Source organism: Marmota flaviventris, chromosome 11 (assembly GCF_047511675.1).
Source record: "Marmota flaviventris isolate mMarFla1 chromosome 11, mMarFla1.hap1, whole genome shotgun sequence".
Classification (NCBI taxonomy): Eukaryota; Metazoa; Chordata; class Mammalia; order Rodentia; family Sciuridae; genus Marmota; species Marmota flaviventris.
Window position 1 is genome coordinate 81,079,396 of NC_092508.1, and position 16,856 is coordinate 81,096,251.

The 16,856-nt window shown below is 42.6% G+C and overlaps 1 protein-coding gene across 1 annotated transcript in view; it reads right to left on the reverse strand.

Annotated features, from left to right (window-relative positions):
- Window positions 1–15,627: 15,627 nt before the first annotated feature.
- Kif5c (kinesin family member 5C) overlaps window positions 15,628–16,856 on the reverse strand; it is a 136,935-nt gene continuing 135,706 nt past the window's right edge. Inside the window, exon 25 of the mRNA XM_027938012.2 lies at window positions 15,628–15,734. Coding sequence (XP_027793813.1) covers window positions 15,628–15,734 — 107 coding nt within the window. The remainder of the gene's footprint in view (window positions 15,735–16,856) is intronic.

The following is a 16,856-nucleotide window of genomic DNA, read 5'->3' on the forward strand; positions in this document are numbered from 1 at the left end:
CTAACAATCTTCAATCTGGAAACTGCCTCTGTTCTTTGGAGAATAATTTTAAGAAAGATGGGTAAAACATCACGAGAGCATACCCTTTGCAGTGCCCTGAATAACACTTATTAACCATTCATTTGGCATCCATCCTTTCTATTTTGAATTAAGGCAGAGAGGTTTTTTGTCTGCCTCTTATGCACCATTAACCAAACCAAAAAAAAAAAAAAAGAAATCGAGAACAAGAATCCTTTACACACAGGATGCCACGCGTGGTCACATGATTCCAGTGACCTGAGGCAGGGAAGTCTTCTGGTTAAGAAATCAGATAAAAATATAATCCTGTGTCCTGCCATTTGTTGTTCTCAACTTGGATGTCTTCTCATAAGCTCAGGTTCGTACCTTAATACTAAGAATCAGTAGGCTAAACAGGAACACACATGCCCCAATCATTCTCAAAAGTTGCCAGTAATCTCTCAACATATCCAAGCTCCAACTCATTAGATGAAGGATGCCAGCCCTCTAGGATCTACCATTAGAATAAGTGCATTTCTCAGGCAGAAAGAAATTCAGCCAATATATTGGTCTACTGAGCTTTGACTCAATCCTACTTACAAAAAGCTAGTATGAGACTTTTAAAAAATGCATAGCTATCTGTTCAGAATTGAAGGAACAAATGTCAAAAATTCTTACGACCTCAATGAAAGAAAAAATTTAAAGCAAATATTCAAACAAGATTGACTTCCCTCATGCTGCTCATTGGACGGCTACTCTCTTGCAATGATTTTCTCTGAGGCCAGAAAATGGTTCATCCTAACAGGAATCCTGGTACCTTCCATGAGAGGCCTTTAGGGTGACCCAGATAAGGAAAAACAGACCAGCCAAAGTTTAATTCAGTTTTATTGTCCACTTTTAGTATTTTTCAAATTATACAACATGCAGTCTGCCAGAATATCCATACATCTTCATTTTAGAACCTAGGAGATAACCAAAATTTTCCACGGGCCAGGGGAGGGATACTTCTGAATCTTTTGTGACATATGTTGTATGGTGTCACTCATTGATACAAACTGCCATCTCCCCCTCAAACCACCAAAACAAGTTTGTCCACAACTTTTTTTTTAATGAAAACTACTGTACAGATACATAAAGTCCAAAAAACACACATCTGCAGTACACGTGACACACTTTACAAACTAGACATATGTAATTCTACAGAATGCCCTATTCCCCTTGTGTTTGCACACAATGAAAAGTATTTAAAATTGATACACAATTTTTGAGTAAGCACATTTCATGGACTGTTGCCTCCTTCAGCAGTTACCTGGCCCTCGTTCAATACTTTTTTTAAAAAGTCTAAATTGTTAAGTGTTAAATGAAGCAATTTTGGACTATGATGGTTTCTTTCACTTGCTTAAGAAACTCAAGAGTGGGACAATGAAGTGAAATCGTCCCCTGACCTCTACCAATTAAAAACTTCCCCAGTGAGTCTTGTATCTAGAGTCCAAATGGCTCCTGCCCTGCTACAACATATACACAAAAGAGGGGATTGTTAGGAGCTTTTATTAGCTTTTAGTTATTCCTACAGGAAAGTGGAGCTGAAAAGTTCCCCGAGTCCCAGTGATGTCTTGGTTTTGTTTCAACATGAACATCACTCCCTTATATGCACTTGAGGGTTTCAGCAAGTCACTAGATGCTACATTCCAGAAAAACGTTTCTTCATTTATCCCAATACTTCTCTAAATTCTGATTTTCTTAACCACATGATTCTATTTCCTTTAAGAGTCTTAAAACTCTTATTGTCCTGCCTACTACCTGCCATTCAACCAAAGCAAACTAAATAGAATTTGAAGATATGATACATGTATATAGAATTCTCTAGTAACTAACCAAAGCACATTTGGCATTAATATATGTTGGTTCCCAACCATTCATCTTGCTATCTCAAACACCATTCCTCTAATTTAGCAATCCACCATCCTGCAGGTAGAAATTACTTTTAGAAACTATCTGGCTATTCTCTTATAGCATGAAAGAGCAAACTTTCAAGAAGTAGCATGAAACATAAAATTATTCAACAGAAAAACACACACATACACACACACACACACAAGCAAAAAGCACATATAACCAAAACACAATCCTAAACTTGGCTGTTCAGACATTTGGAGTATAAGGAGCAAAAGTCTAAAAGTAAGAAAATTGCATAAATGTGGCATTTTTTAAAGAAGTGGCCTAAGAGTATATGGTCTTGATATAATAACTGGAATATTACACAAAGGAATATCTAGGGTCCATTTAAATAAACTCTGTAATCCTTTCCAATGATCTGCCCGCCTTTTGAGACTGTGGAGGAAAGCTGGCTTAGTAGTCCTGTAAAGATTGGAGCTAGATGAACTGACTGGCTGATCAGCAACTAGCAGAATTATCTTTAAAAGACATGAAAGCCAACTTCCCCTGTGAATAAAAGTAAAGCAAATTTTGCAAGACCCTCATAGAGATCAAGTAAGGTGGAAGTACAAGCAAATGTTTCTTTTTGAAACATGAAAGGGCCAAGCAATTCTTCAGAAGTACAAAAGGGGCACCCTGGTAAAAATTACTTTGGAAAGAATCTAAAATAATGTATTTTATGACAGATATTAACAAAGGCAGAGAGAGAGAGAGAGAACGCTTCTGACCCTTGCTCAATTTCCAAACACAAAGAAGTATAGTTGCTTAATGACAATGTTAAGTAACATGTATGACAATTGTTTAATTGGCAATCCTCTGAAAGACCAATGTTTTAGCTTCCAGAGTCAGAGGCAAACATATCAACAGCAAGGTTATAATCTGTGCCATATGTTATTACCTGACAATGTGTGTAAAACTTGCCCTAAAAGGACCCTCCTATCAGACAGAGAAAATTGATCAAGCATTAGCTGGGAAGACATTGACAATGAAACCAAACAAATAAATGAACAAATGCAAAATTGTCATCTTTATGAAACAAATACTTCAGTAGAATTCATCTTCCTCACTCCCTTCAAACACAAAACAAAACACACAAAGACAAACACAACATTTAACAAATAACTTAAGCAGCATTGCTTTGCTAGGGAAATTTTATACATGATGAGTTGGAAGTCAACACATGGTCCTTAGCACCCCCCCAACACACACACACACACACACACACACACACACACACACTCAATCTCTAACCCACAAGACCATGAGAAAGCCCAAAGTCTCCCCTGGCATATACTTCATTCCAATGGTGACAGCTGCAGGGGACAGTGCCAGCCCACACATCTTGGGCATGTATATGGTAGGATGCTTTCAGAGATTGGTTGGGTTGTCACCAGCTCTCCCCTAAATTTGTCGTAACAAGCAGCAGCACACAAGATCAACATACTTGAATCCTTATCAGTTCCCCTGAAAATTTGACTACTTGGAAATGCATCCTTTTAATATGCCCAACTGGAAGTAAGGAAGTCAGTTCTAGATTCGTGTATTTAAATAAACTAAAAGCTAAATGTAAAAAAAATCCATTTATACTTATTTCTTCTAATTGTGCCTAAAGGAAGATAAAGCTTATCTTTAAGAGAGAATTGAAATAAAGAGTCTGCAATCATGGGTTAAAATAACAACTTTTTCATGGCAACTTGTTCATAGACAGGCACAAATTTTGTCATTTACTCTCCCCTCGTCCCCAGGGCTTTCTTTTTCAGCTGCTGGAATGACGCTGGATTTCTTTGCAAGGCCTCCTCAAGCTTAAGATGGCTCCCTAGGGAAACAGGCCATCCCAGATGCAAGCTTCCCAGAAGGATCAGGGAGGAAGCAAGAGGGGGGGTGGCCCCATCTCCACTCATCCAACTTTGCAGCATTTTCAACACTTGTGAAGGAATGAAGTTCAAACCAACTGGGCCAGCAGAGACTAGTCACTGCAGGTTCAATAGCAAGCAGCTCGGAGGTGAATTTATGACTTCTTGCATTTACATAGATGGGTTTGAATGAACAAATTCTACATTGCTATTGTCAGATTGTTTTTCTGCCTTGAAGAAATATGCTTTGCATTTTAACAGGTGCCATACTAAAAGGTGTATTTTACAGATCCAGAGATGTGACCAGGATATTCAAAATGCTCCTTAGGGGTAATTTGTTTTCGGAAAAGTGTTCTGAATGAAAATTTTGAACCCTATAGCAGCATTTTTTTTTTGTTCCCTAAAAATATAAAGTCATGTGTTTATTTTACAGGAAACCAGACAGTTGAGGCAGAGTGTGATCGCCTGCCTCCGCGGCACTTGGTTGTTCCCCTCCAGGGAATGGCACATCAGGGTGTTCCGGGGGGACAGTGTACTGCCAGAGGCGGCTCCAGGATGCCCAGAGACCACCCAACGCCCCAGAGGCTCAGGCAGTGGAAGTAGTTTTGAGTAGTAAGTGGATCTTCTGGAATCAGCTTCCGATTTCTCACAAAGAGAAAAATCCAAGCACACGTCTGTACACACAGAAATTCTACACAGCTCAAAATACCTGAAACTGGCATACTGCAGATGGCTGGGGTAAGCAAGTGTAAAAGAAAATGGAAATTGTGTAGGAAGGGGAAAAAATAAAGGAGTTGGTGTAGTAGTAGTCCTTGACATGCTACGTGGAATCATATCTGTTGAGAGAGAACCAAAGAGAGAACATAGGAGTTAGAGAACATAACATCGAAAGTCATTCCTCAGAAATTATTTTTAATTCTAGAGTTTTAGATCAGAGCTGTCCACTAAAAATATAGTGGGATCACATGTTTAATTTTGATTAAAATTTTAAAATGGAAAGAAACAGGTGAATTATTTTTAGTAATGTGTTTTATATAATGCAATAGATTCAAATTTCAACATGAAATTAATATCTGGAGATATTTGACATGAACAGATTACTCTTGGGACATTGATACTATTTTTCACTTCCAGCACATCTCAGGGCTTATGAATGATTCCAGTGCTCGTAGACACATATGGCTAACGGCTAACTGATTGACAATACTGCCTCCTATGTCCTGGTTGAGGTATTTTGTTCTGACAGTCTCAACATTCTCTTCCAAGTCAGGATCTGCTGAGCCAATGTCCATGGTAGTAACACAGAGCCCTGCCGAAGGGGAGATCAATGATACTGCTCATTTGCCAGCATTTGGCATTGCCATTCAGGTCAGGCTGGCCCCCTCCCACCTCCCACTCCAGCTGGCTCTAGAAATAGGTTCCCAGTTCTGAGGAAAGTGGAGTAATAAAGTTCCACCAAAGACCAGCCCCTTTGATTTCATTCCCCTTTCCATCAGAGGTCCATCTGGTCAGACCAGGTCTCCTGAGAGCCTGGACCAGTCCTGCCCTGGAGGACAGCCCCAAGCAGCCTTTCTCAGCTTTGGACTTCCTCCAGTAAGCTGGAGATGCTGGAAGGCTCAGCTTCCTCCAGCAGCTAAGACCTGAATCTGTGATATGACCTGTGCATTTGCAGCAGAGCTCAGTGTCCTGGGGGGACAAAGAGGAGAGGATGGGTGGATAGAGCCTCTTCCTTGACAAACTAACAGAATTGCCTGGTACAGGAGATGCCAGACACTGAGCTCAGCTCCTCCTCTGATTTAAAAAGAGCCCCACAACCTGACACACTGCTCTTCCAGTTTGCCTCTACAAAGCTTCACTCATTTATATATGATACTATCAGAGGCAAACTCACATATTCTGTATAAATAAGCAGGATGTAAATTATATTTAAATAGATAATTTCAGGGTATGGAAAGGGATTGTAAAAGTAGTCAGGAGCAAAGCGGTGGGCAAAAAACAAAGAGAGAGAGAGAGAGAGAGAAAAGAAATATACAACAGAAACAGAGCAGGAAAAAAAGAGAACTGCACATTATTTTCAAGAATACCAATTCCTCCCCAACACAAAAAAATAAATATTTGGGAACCCATTTGGTAACCACCACTTCTCACTCTAACAGTATCATCTCCACAATTCCAAAGGGCCAATTAAGAAGGTTTGAGCAAATTTACATGGTGATATTATGTCATTTTTAAAAGTCAGAGAGAGAAAGATTTAGTCCCTAGAAAGAGTATATTTAACATTTAGCCTTTCTGGTGCAATTCCATGCTTCTTGTTAGGTCCGGAAATGAAAAACCTAAAAGCACGGTCATAGTTGTCATTTAAAATCCATCTTGAGCTGAAAACCAGTGGGAATGCTTTTTCAATACCACCACTGAAATCCCCTGTTCACTTCTTTCAGGTTCATTCTTCTGAGCACACTCTCCCCGGGTGAGGGGATGGTCTCCTGTGTGCCTGGAGGCGGGGAGGTGCTGGGCACATACCTTACATTGTTGGATTATGGCTTGATGCAAAGATTGCAGCCAACCCATGTTGACACAGCAAGCATTAGACACACAAACTCCACAGCACGGCCTCAATAACTCCAGCAGACCATGAAGTGACATGATTGCTACCAGAGGCCTTTTATCTGGGTCCCCCACTCTCCCATTGTGCAAGATCCAACGTGTTTGGGCTAATAGTCTGAAGGAAACAGGGGGCCACAAAGGAGGCCCAACCTGCTTAGTTTGGTCACCTCAAGGAAAGTGAGAGAGACCTAAGACTGTGACACCACTGAAGGGAAAAACGGGGAACCCACCTAAACAGGGTCCCATCTCTTTCATGAAGAGGCTGTTCCTCTCTCTTCATCCCCATTTGAGGATCTTTATGGGCCCATCTTAAGTCTTTCTAGCAAATCCCCTTCCCAAAATGAATTCAACCAGGAAACTCCCACCCAGCCTCCCCACTTTCTGGATGTCCATCTCCTCTGATAAATTCAGGGAAGGAAGTGGAGATATTTTGAAAGTTAATTGTTTATTCCCAAGAGAGACCATTTCTAGTCAGAGAGCCTCTCCCATCCAAGAGAGAGGCTGGGGGAATCTTGAGATTTAAAATACATTCCTGTTGACCCTCGCTTAGATGCTCAGAGAACTCACTCACCCAGTGACAGAGGACTGGACCAAATGACACACTAGTGGACTGGCCCTGAGGCAATTCAGAGTGGCAATGTGTGAGCAGAGTTAGAAGGAAATAAAAATCCTTTCTTTAGAAGGGGTGGGGAAGGCTGAAGAAAGAAGCTAATCATATGTAAGAATTTTACAAAAAGTATTTAGAGATTCCAACCCCCTGACTTTAGCTTTTGCAATTGCTTACAGTGGATTTAAGCTTAATCCAAACAGTACATAGTTTTATCTTTTCTTTTGTCTTTCTATAATTCAATCCCCATATTATAAGAATCACCAGTTATACTTTTCTCGTGTCTGCCAAACAGGGGGGGTATTCATCTCACTCCAGCTTTGGTACACTCTGCAGTGGAGGAACTGTTAGAGGTGTTCAGAATTTATGACTCTTGAGAAACAGGACATGAAGAAGTATTAAAGTCCGGCAGTCCAGTGCACTGTAGACCAAGTGGGGGACTCTTTCTTCCAGGTGTTGTGCAAGTGGCTCTTTGAATTTAGGACACATTTCAATGCTGCCTGCCTGACCTCTTTCCCTGAAGCACATAGGTTTTATTTATTTTTTATTTGGTTTGGTTTTATCTCTCTCCACCCCACCATTGCCCAGTGGTAGTGGGGATGGAACTCAGGACCTCACAGATGCTAGGCAAGTATTTACCACTGAGCTATGTCCCGAGCCCCGGCTTCGTCTAATTGTAGGCCTGTCCCATTTGATCACTGCAACATTAGTTAACACCTTAGCATTTGTGAGGGCCTACTTTTTGCCAGGTATTTCTCTAGGAAATTTTTTCTCTCACACATATATAGTATCCAATTCAATTTCCAGGCAAGTCTGTGATGTCAGTGCTATGACCCCATCTTCTCCAGGATACAGTCTTCTTAGCTGTTCGGTAGCCAAGAATGTTGTCTGGAGCGACAAGACTTCTGTTCATGCACTTCCACCAAAATAGCACACAGCCACAGACAGAATGCAGAAGCAGCTAAGAAAACCCAGCTGTTGTCTATTAAGCCAGACACAGAAGACATTTGCAAAAATGTAAAGCAATGCCATTTAGCCAAGGTTTTGAGGGTTTTTTTTTAATAGTTACTTTTGATTAAAATAGCATGTATGGGCTTACTATCACTTTTAGATGAATCTTGCAGTATTTTAACATTTAATTTTATGGTATCTATGGATACGTACAACTCACAAATATTAAAGCCTTTTGATGCCATTGGTCTTTTTTTAAGAGTACAAAGAGTCCTAAGGCCAAGAACTTTGAAAACTGCTACATGACCAGAGTTCTTGGTTCAGGAGCCTCAGCCTTCTGCTGTAGGATCCCGATGGCTCACCCTCCTCTTTGGAGAATTCAGAGAGTAGATTAGATATTGCAGACAACCCGGGCCAGCACTGCCTGCCCATCCTGTGCTGGACCTAGTCTAAGCCGGTGTGTTCCTTAATGTGTTCAGTCCTCACAGACACCCTGTAAGTAGGTACTGGGCACACTTTACAAAGGATGACACTGAGGTATAGGGAGACAAAATAAATCACCTAGTATGTGAGAATCAGGATTCAAACCCAAGCACAGTCCCACTGCACAACCCAAGCCCACGGTCAGCCAGCTCCCCTGCCTGTAACAAAGCCTTCCCTATGTGCAAATTCTTGTACTTCAATCACTAAATGCTAGGATTTTCAAACAGCAACAGCAAGACGAATGGCCCGATGTTTAGATGTGCGAATGTGTGGCTGAAGGAACCCTTTGTACCACTGGGGTTCTTGTCAATGAGACTTCTTGGCTTCACTATTTCTGAGGGCTAAACCCGAAAACAACTCCTCATCCACCCTCCAGGTGTGGACCTACGTCAGTGTGTTCCTCTTAGTCATATATGGTATTTACTTGTGATTGGGATGTCAAAACCAAAAGGGTCAAGGAGGACATTGGTGCGAGAGAAGAGGAATTCAGGTATTAAGTTACAAAACAGAAAGACTAAGAGTGAGTCAGAGAGGGAAACAGACAAGGGTACAAATGAGCAAGTGCCAGGCTAGGAAGCTGGGCCTGAACCCAAGGACACACCAAGGTCCCAAATGGGAAGGACCTTGATATTGCAGTAGCCAATTGACTCCAGAGGAAACTGCATTCTGCCTGGGGTGGAAAGAGGAAAGCAGGAGAGGGGGAGGGACAGTGCGGGGTTCAGAGAAGGGTGGGATTTTCTCAGTTCACACAGCAGGTGAAGTGGACCAAAATTCAGGGCTTCAGCTGAGGTTAGTGGGTACGCAGGAATGGCCAGGTGCACCCAAGTCAAGGACACCTGAGGTTTAAAGGTTAGGTTACTGAACACTGAATTTCCTATCTCTGCTATACATCTAGAATCTCCCTGACAGCGTGGTACTTGCTGTGACAAGACTTCTAGGATTAGAAAGTAATCTCTGCATTCCCAGCTCCTGGCCGTAGTGGGGTGTATAGGGTCTTGATTTAACATCTGAGCAGCCATCTTATATGTTAACCACCTTCATATAAGTTTCAATTTCCTTTTACCTGAACTCCCCGCATGCCCGTTAGTGACCTCCCCCATGTACCATAACCCTAGGCCAATCCCAGAAGGACATGACTCCTTGACTCTGGAAAGCCCCATGGTGCCATCAACCTAAACCAATCCCAGGCTACTCCCACCCGCCTAGCTCTGAAGCAAGCACCCCCAGCCTCTCCCATAGCACCACAGCCACAGCTCCAAACTCCCACCCCACAAAAGCTCAACACCCGAACATCTCGGGGCCTCTCTGCATCTATGGAGAAATGTGCATTTAGTTGTCAGCTTTGACAAATAAGCCTTTGTGTGGATCTCTGCCTGGTCTCTATCCTTCATTCCTTGCTTGCCCGTCTCTTGCTTTCTCACTTTCCTTTCAGGGTGGACTGAAGATTCTGAGTGTAGCAGGCACTCAGGAAACACAGTGGTCAGTCACAGCTGGCCGTTGTGGCAGCAAAAGGGAACAGTAGTGAACACCCACGGATCTCCATGACGTGTCTGTTTTATCCCACCATTGAAGAAGTTAAAGATGCTATTCGTATTAACCACTGACAAACATGTTCACAATAAAGATCCTGAAGAAGTAGGTCCTAAAAGGAGAGTCATCCTTCAGTGACAGTCATTGGTCCAGGGAATGAACACCTGAGTTATCTAGTTGACCCCTTTATTATAGCCAGGCGTTCATTCCCAGGCACCTATAGCACCATTTGCTTTTGCTGTAACTGAGTTGGCACAACTTTCCATGACTTGAATCACCTTCAAGCAAAAGAGGAAAGAGCTGCACTTGGTAGGAAAATGATGTGTCCCAGCCACATGAAAACATGACACAAGGTCATGCTGTGATTGTGCAGTGGTTTTAACAGGAAAAGGGTGTGAAAAAAAAATGGTATGATGATCCACAGAAGTAAGGGCACACCAAACTCTACAAGAAGCAACACAGCCCAGGGTCACATTGCACTTACCTCTTAAATTTCAGCAAAAGATCAACTTTCGTTAGGTTATGTTAAGGTGGACAGTTTGAATTTTTGATCTTATTTTAATCTAATTTCTAAATCTGTTTTGACTTTATAGTTGTATGAGATACGTAAGAAGGAAATGTAGACTATTTAAAAATTGCAAATATTTAAATGTTATCATAAAATAATTTAAATAAACTCTGGGAAACTGTGTATTTATTTGTTTTGGTAGTGAAGACTGAACCCAAGGGCACTGGCTACTGAGTTACATCTCCAGCCCTTTTTATTTTTTATTTTGAGATAGGGCCTTGTTACGTTGCTGAGGGTGGCTTTGAACTTGTTCTCTTGCCTCAGCTTCCCGAGTCACTGGGATTACAGGTGTGCATTGTCACTCCCAGATGAGAATTTATTTCTTCAAATTACTCTTTTAACTGCTCAAGTTTGAGACATAATAGTCTAGATATAGAAAAACCAAAGAAAAAAGAGAGTAAGAATCTCTTCAGCCTTCAAAGTCTTAACAGTCAAGGTTTCAGCATGCCCCCCTGGCGCCATCTGGTGGACATGTTTGAACTTGTCCCCGCTGACTTGTCAAAGCTTGCCAGGAAAGGGAGCCAGTCTCCAGGGCTCTCAGAACCAGGGAGCTGGACAAATATTTAATTGGGTGTCTACATCAAGTGTGGGACCTTGAACAAGCACTCAGCCCTACCTGAAAGGCCCATTTCACACCTTCCTTTTCTCAAGCCTGCAGACCTGCCTCCCCTCCCAGCTGATAACCTGGCTTCTTACTTGCACCAGAAAATAAGCAGTGAATGTTCAGACCTCTCCACACACCCATCTACCGCCTCCCTGCTCCTGCACTTTCTACTCTTCCCTCTCTGCTGGATCATTATCATCAACCTACAGATAAGCTGTAATAATATCTCCCAACTTACAAAAGGCACCCATCTCAACCTCTCATCTCCAACTCTCTGCTCTCCCAACAAAACTCCAGGAGTGTGTTTGCACACAGTCACAGACGCTACTTCCTCACCCCACTCTCTGGGCCATGTTAACTGGGCCTGAGGTCCCCTCCCTGAAACCGCCAAGGTCACTACCATCTGGCTTTGCCACCCAGTTCCTGTTATCATCTGACTCAAACTCAGAGCTGACCGACCACTTTCCTTTTAGGACCAGGGCCTGCCTCCTCATATTCTCCTCAGACTCCTTTATTGATACCACTTCCTTCTCTAACTCTCCCACTTTCCAGTCCTCTGGATGGTCTAACTCTCCCCTCCCTGCACTCCTCTCTGCTCCTTCCTGCTTCCTCTGGGTTACCTTCTCCAGACCCAAGGTCTTAGCAACTCTTAGTCCTAGCCTCTCTCCTGGGTCCAACTGCCTATCAACACACTCACTTGGATGGGAAGCTCAGTTGGACATCAAAGAGGCAGAGGAAACCAAGCTTTCCCCACAAAATCTATTCATTGCCCAATTTCCCTATCATGGTTAAAAAGGTACCATATTCACCTACTTGTTGGGGCCCAAGCCTAGGGGCATGAATTCCCTCCCTTCCTCCTCCTCCTCTCTTCCTCTTCTTCTTCTCTACCTTAATCAGCCCTAACAGTGAATCTAGCTCTAACACCTGCACCAACTCTGACCACTTCTCACCCTGGCTGCCACTACCTCAATCAGTGCCACAGGTGTCCTCCAAAGTGGACACCTACAGAAGCCTCCTCGGTGAGCCCCTATTCTTACTCTCAACCCACACCCTTTCTCCAGAATCCAGCCCAGAGTGGCCTCCCCCAATCATGAACCAATTCCCACTCCTCTTATACCCAAAGCCCCCCATTTTCCCAGCAAAATTAGATTGTATTCTAAACTGCTCACCTTGGTTTCAAAGGCCTCATTCATTGGGACCCAATCCCTTCCCAACAGCTCTAATTAGGATAGTCTCCCAGGATCACTGGCTCCAGCCCTACCAACCTCCCTCCCTATCACTCCAAAACACAGTTCGTTGATTCTCACCTGGATGGTTCCAACCATCCATATTACTTTCCCCTAGGTTATTGCATTAGCTGCCATTTTTCCCCATTCAATTCTCAACCTCTTCTTCTAAAATAGTATCCCCCAACTCTATTCCATTAATCTGTTCTTATTATCTTCAGAGCACTTACAACCATTTGAATTACCTGGTTTCTTTTCTGTCCCCCAAGCAAGTATACGATTTAATAAGGACAAAGTCTTCTACATCTCCTCTACTGTTAAACCAAACACAGAAAATGTTCTAGATGCCTGATTCCAGACAAGGAAACTGAGGCTGAAAGAAGCCAAGCAACTTGCCTAATTGACACACAGGAGTTACATACCAAGGGCAGGACTGGAATCTAGGTCCAGCCAGTTATAAATCCCATGGACTTAGCTTGCTGCACTATACTGTCCTAAGTGCAGATCTGAAGCTTGGAAAATAACCGTCCCAATGGGACAGCTCCCCCCGATTGAAACCAGATGAGACCAATGCCAGCATGACCATGGATTCTTTGACTTTTTGCACTTTGGCATCTCCAGTGGCTCTGAAACCTTGTTCTGACTATGCCCCTTAAACCCTGAGATGAAGCAGAAGGGAATCCCAAAGATCTCCAGATGCCACCCAAGTAAGAATATAACACTCTGGCTCCAGCAGGACTAGAAGAGCCAGCAGTCAAGGTCACTTTCTGCCAGGGCAGAGGCTTTGGAACGAGATATCCCAAAGATCAGGAAAGACAATCTCATAAAGGTTTTGATCTCATCTAGGCACAGAATTCCATATTTCTAATTATTTTGTAAATGATTTAGCATTTCTTCACTTCTAGTTACAATTCCCCATTCCATTGGTTAAGAACTTTTTTAACCTCTACTGACAAATTCCCAGTTATTTCTTTAAAAATGGATGCTGTTCCTCATAGTTTTTAGATAAATATTACTTTTATAGATCTTCATATCTGCTCATAGCACCAAATAGATGCTCAGTTAGACATGGGCCTTCCCTACTCAATAGTTATAATATATTACTAGAGAGATACAAAATCTATTTTGTAACAATTAGATAAATTGAAGACTATGAAACTAATAAGAAATATTTCCTGTAGGTCCCTGGTTCTTAAACTCTTCTAACACCCTTGGAATGGCTTAATCAATCAGTGAAATTTGTATGCTAATCCCATAACTGATGGCTAGGTGGGGGCTGCTCCTCGTTAATCTCAGAATGGGGACTGGCTGCCAGAGAAACCACCCATGAATCAAGCAGGATGGAACTGACAGTCCTCAGGGAGGAAGGACTGCAGATGGAGTTGTCCACCAGTGGCCAATGATTTCATCAATCATGCCCATGTCATGAAGCCTCCATAAGAACCCAAAGGGTTTGGGGCTCTTCTGGATTGCTGACTACACAGGGCACCCGGGGGTGGTGCACTTGTTGAAGGCATGAGTGTTCCACACACACCCCAGCCTTGCCCAGTGCATTTCAACTATCTGTAACTTTTCTAATACCGTTTAAAACAAATGGGCAGATGTAAGTAAAATGTTTCTGTGAATTCTGTGAGCTACTCTAGCATATTAACTAAACCTGAGAAGGGGTGGGAACCCCAATTTATAGCCAGTTGACCAAAAGTATAGGTCACAACCTAGAGCTTGCCATTGGCAATTGTGTGTGTGGGGGGGGGGCAGTCTTGTGGAACTGAGCCTTTAACCTATGGGGTTCCATGCTATGTCCAGGTAGTTGGTGCCAGAACTGTATTGAATTAAAGGATGCCCAGTTGGTATATGTTGGAGAGCCTGGTAGCAACAGTGTGGAGTGGTTGTGAGAACAGGAAAAACACTTTGGATTTTCTTATTTCTAATAAAGGAGAATATAAACCAACATTTATCAACCAATTATTGTGCACCAAGTTCTGCACTGCTCATCTACACTAGCAACAGACATTTTTGTTGAGCACTTTTATGTGCCATATAGCTTCCAAGCAGGACCTCATTTAAGCCTCTTATTACTGCCAACCACCCAGGTAAAAGATTCTCCCCATTCCAGGTGAGAAAACAGACTCAGGTTAAGTTACTTAAAGGAAGTGGAAGATGTGCCACTAGAGAAGTCAGGGCCCGCTGTCCAACGCCAGCCCCCTCAACCACGCTGCCCTCCCCAGCACGTTTGCTCTGTGACATTGAGAGAAAGCATCTGGCTACAAGAGCTGGACATAGATTAAGTGTGCACAATTCTTAAAAACCTCACGTGAGCTCAGATAGTAATTATAAAAGAATGAATATCATCTGGCTCTTTCAATTCAGTTCCTGAGACTTAAAGCCACCTCTCTCTTCTCTTAGTTTAGTGTAGCTCTGATTTCCATTTTTCTTATTTTGATAGACTTTGAGCATCTTTTCATAAGTTTAAAAGCCACTTGTACTTCTAGTTCTGTTCCCTTTATTCTTATGTCCTTTGTCTGTTTTCCTAAGGGGTTATTGATTTTTATTATGGAAATATTGACTTTTGATGAAAACAGATTTTTATTATCAGTTTGTAGCCTTTCCTCCCTTTTTCTCCTTGTGATATGTATTATTTATGTTTTCCTCAGTTAGTCATTTGTATATAAATAACTTTGATGTGCCTATTATTAAACATTTTGTAGAGTTAAATTTACCAGTTTATTCACTCAACAAATAACTTATTGAATTAGTACAATTCTTTAAAAACCCTGCTTGAGGTCAGACAGGTTTGAAGGATGAATATTATGTGGCTCTTCCTTCATATTCAATGCCTGAGACTCAAAGTCACCTCCCACTTCAGTCTGCTCTGGGTAAATGCAGTTGACAAACAGGTAAGGTCCTTGTGGATGTTCATCTGCAGAGGGGAGTCCCAGGGATAAAAGGCAGCTCAGGTGAGTCTTACCACACCTCACCTGTCCATGGAAGTGATTAAGCCAGGCCTGGCTCAGAGTCACCTGCCCCAGCTGGCTCACTAGAAGACCCCAGGGCTCTAAATTGAGGAGAGGTTAGGCCCAGGCCTTTGCTCACCTGGAACCCCAGGGCCTATCCTGCAGCAGAGTGGAACTCTTTCCTATTAAATGTCCATTTGCATGTGGCTGAGATGGTAGGCCTGAGGCTCTGGGAAAGCAAGATGCATGTGCTTTCAAGTATGCCCCAGGGTTGCTCTAAAGAGAAACCACCCCAGATAGCAGGACTCACTTTATTTATTTCTGGTAGTGAGTGGAGTTTGAAGAGCTGCCTCCTCCCCCTCGGATAGCATGGACGGCTGTTGGAGATGATGCTGGGTAGTGTCCAGGGCGGATGGGCTTAGCTATATCCAAGGAACAGAAAAAAAAAAAAAAGAGAGAGAGAACAGACACTCAGTTCTTTCTGTGTATCTGTGACCCAGATACCTAGGGTCACAGGGGACAAAAGTCAAAATGCTCATCAGCATTACAATGCTCATCCACCATCTTTCTGAAAAGGGGAAATTGGCTCCCCCAGCAGTACAGTTAACCAATCCAGGACAATCATTCAGGAGACAGAGAATTTACATATCAATTAGCTTATTTTTTAATTAAAAAAAAATTGAATAAATTAAGATAAAAATTAGAAACAAAGGACTTTCACTTTTATCAAGTGGGATATGCACAGCCCTGAAACTGGAAGCAGAATTCCATCTGTGATGTGTTATCTGGGGAAAGGAGTCATAGTTTTCAGTAGATTATCAAAGGATATGAAATCCAACAAATGCAACAAATCACCAATCAAAGGTATTTTAAAACTAGAAACAAGAAGTTGCTCGTTCACAATGTATCTGCACAGCAATATCTAATGGGAAATCACCTTACACGGTAGGAGAACTGTTCCAATTTTTTAAAAAAGAAAAATCCCTTCTTTAGAGAATATCCCTAAATCCCTTTTATTCCTATGGCTTTAACCTGGCAATTATGACTCAGAGACTACACCCTCGTTTCCTGCTGGGGCAACGTGCCCAAATCCATATAGGTCTTAAAGGGCCCCCTGCAGGATCCTAAACACACCCTGCTCACTGATGCCAATCTGGCTCTTTCCGGGTTATTTCCAAACCTGTGCTTGCAAGTAGGCAGCATTCCCTAAGGCTTCCTGCCACATTCAGGATCCTTCCTGGTTCTGCCTGTAGAACACAAGGGGCCTTCAGGCCTTTCTGAGAAATATTCATATATTCCAAAATTCCTAAGAGCATTCCTCTGTTTAAAAACAAAGACCTTTGCCTATAGCGCAGACTGGCTTCTGATCCAGCTGGGAAGTTCTGAATACCACAGCAAGTGCGGGAATAGCTCAGACTTGGGGATCGGCTCCGACATTCCCACTTGGGGGTGCTGTGAGGGCCAAGTCCTGCAAGCTCCATCACAGCCTTTCAGATGAGCAGGGTCCTGGATGAGTGTTCTTGGTTGCTCCCAATCACCGGGTT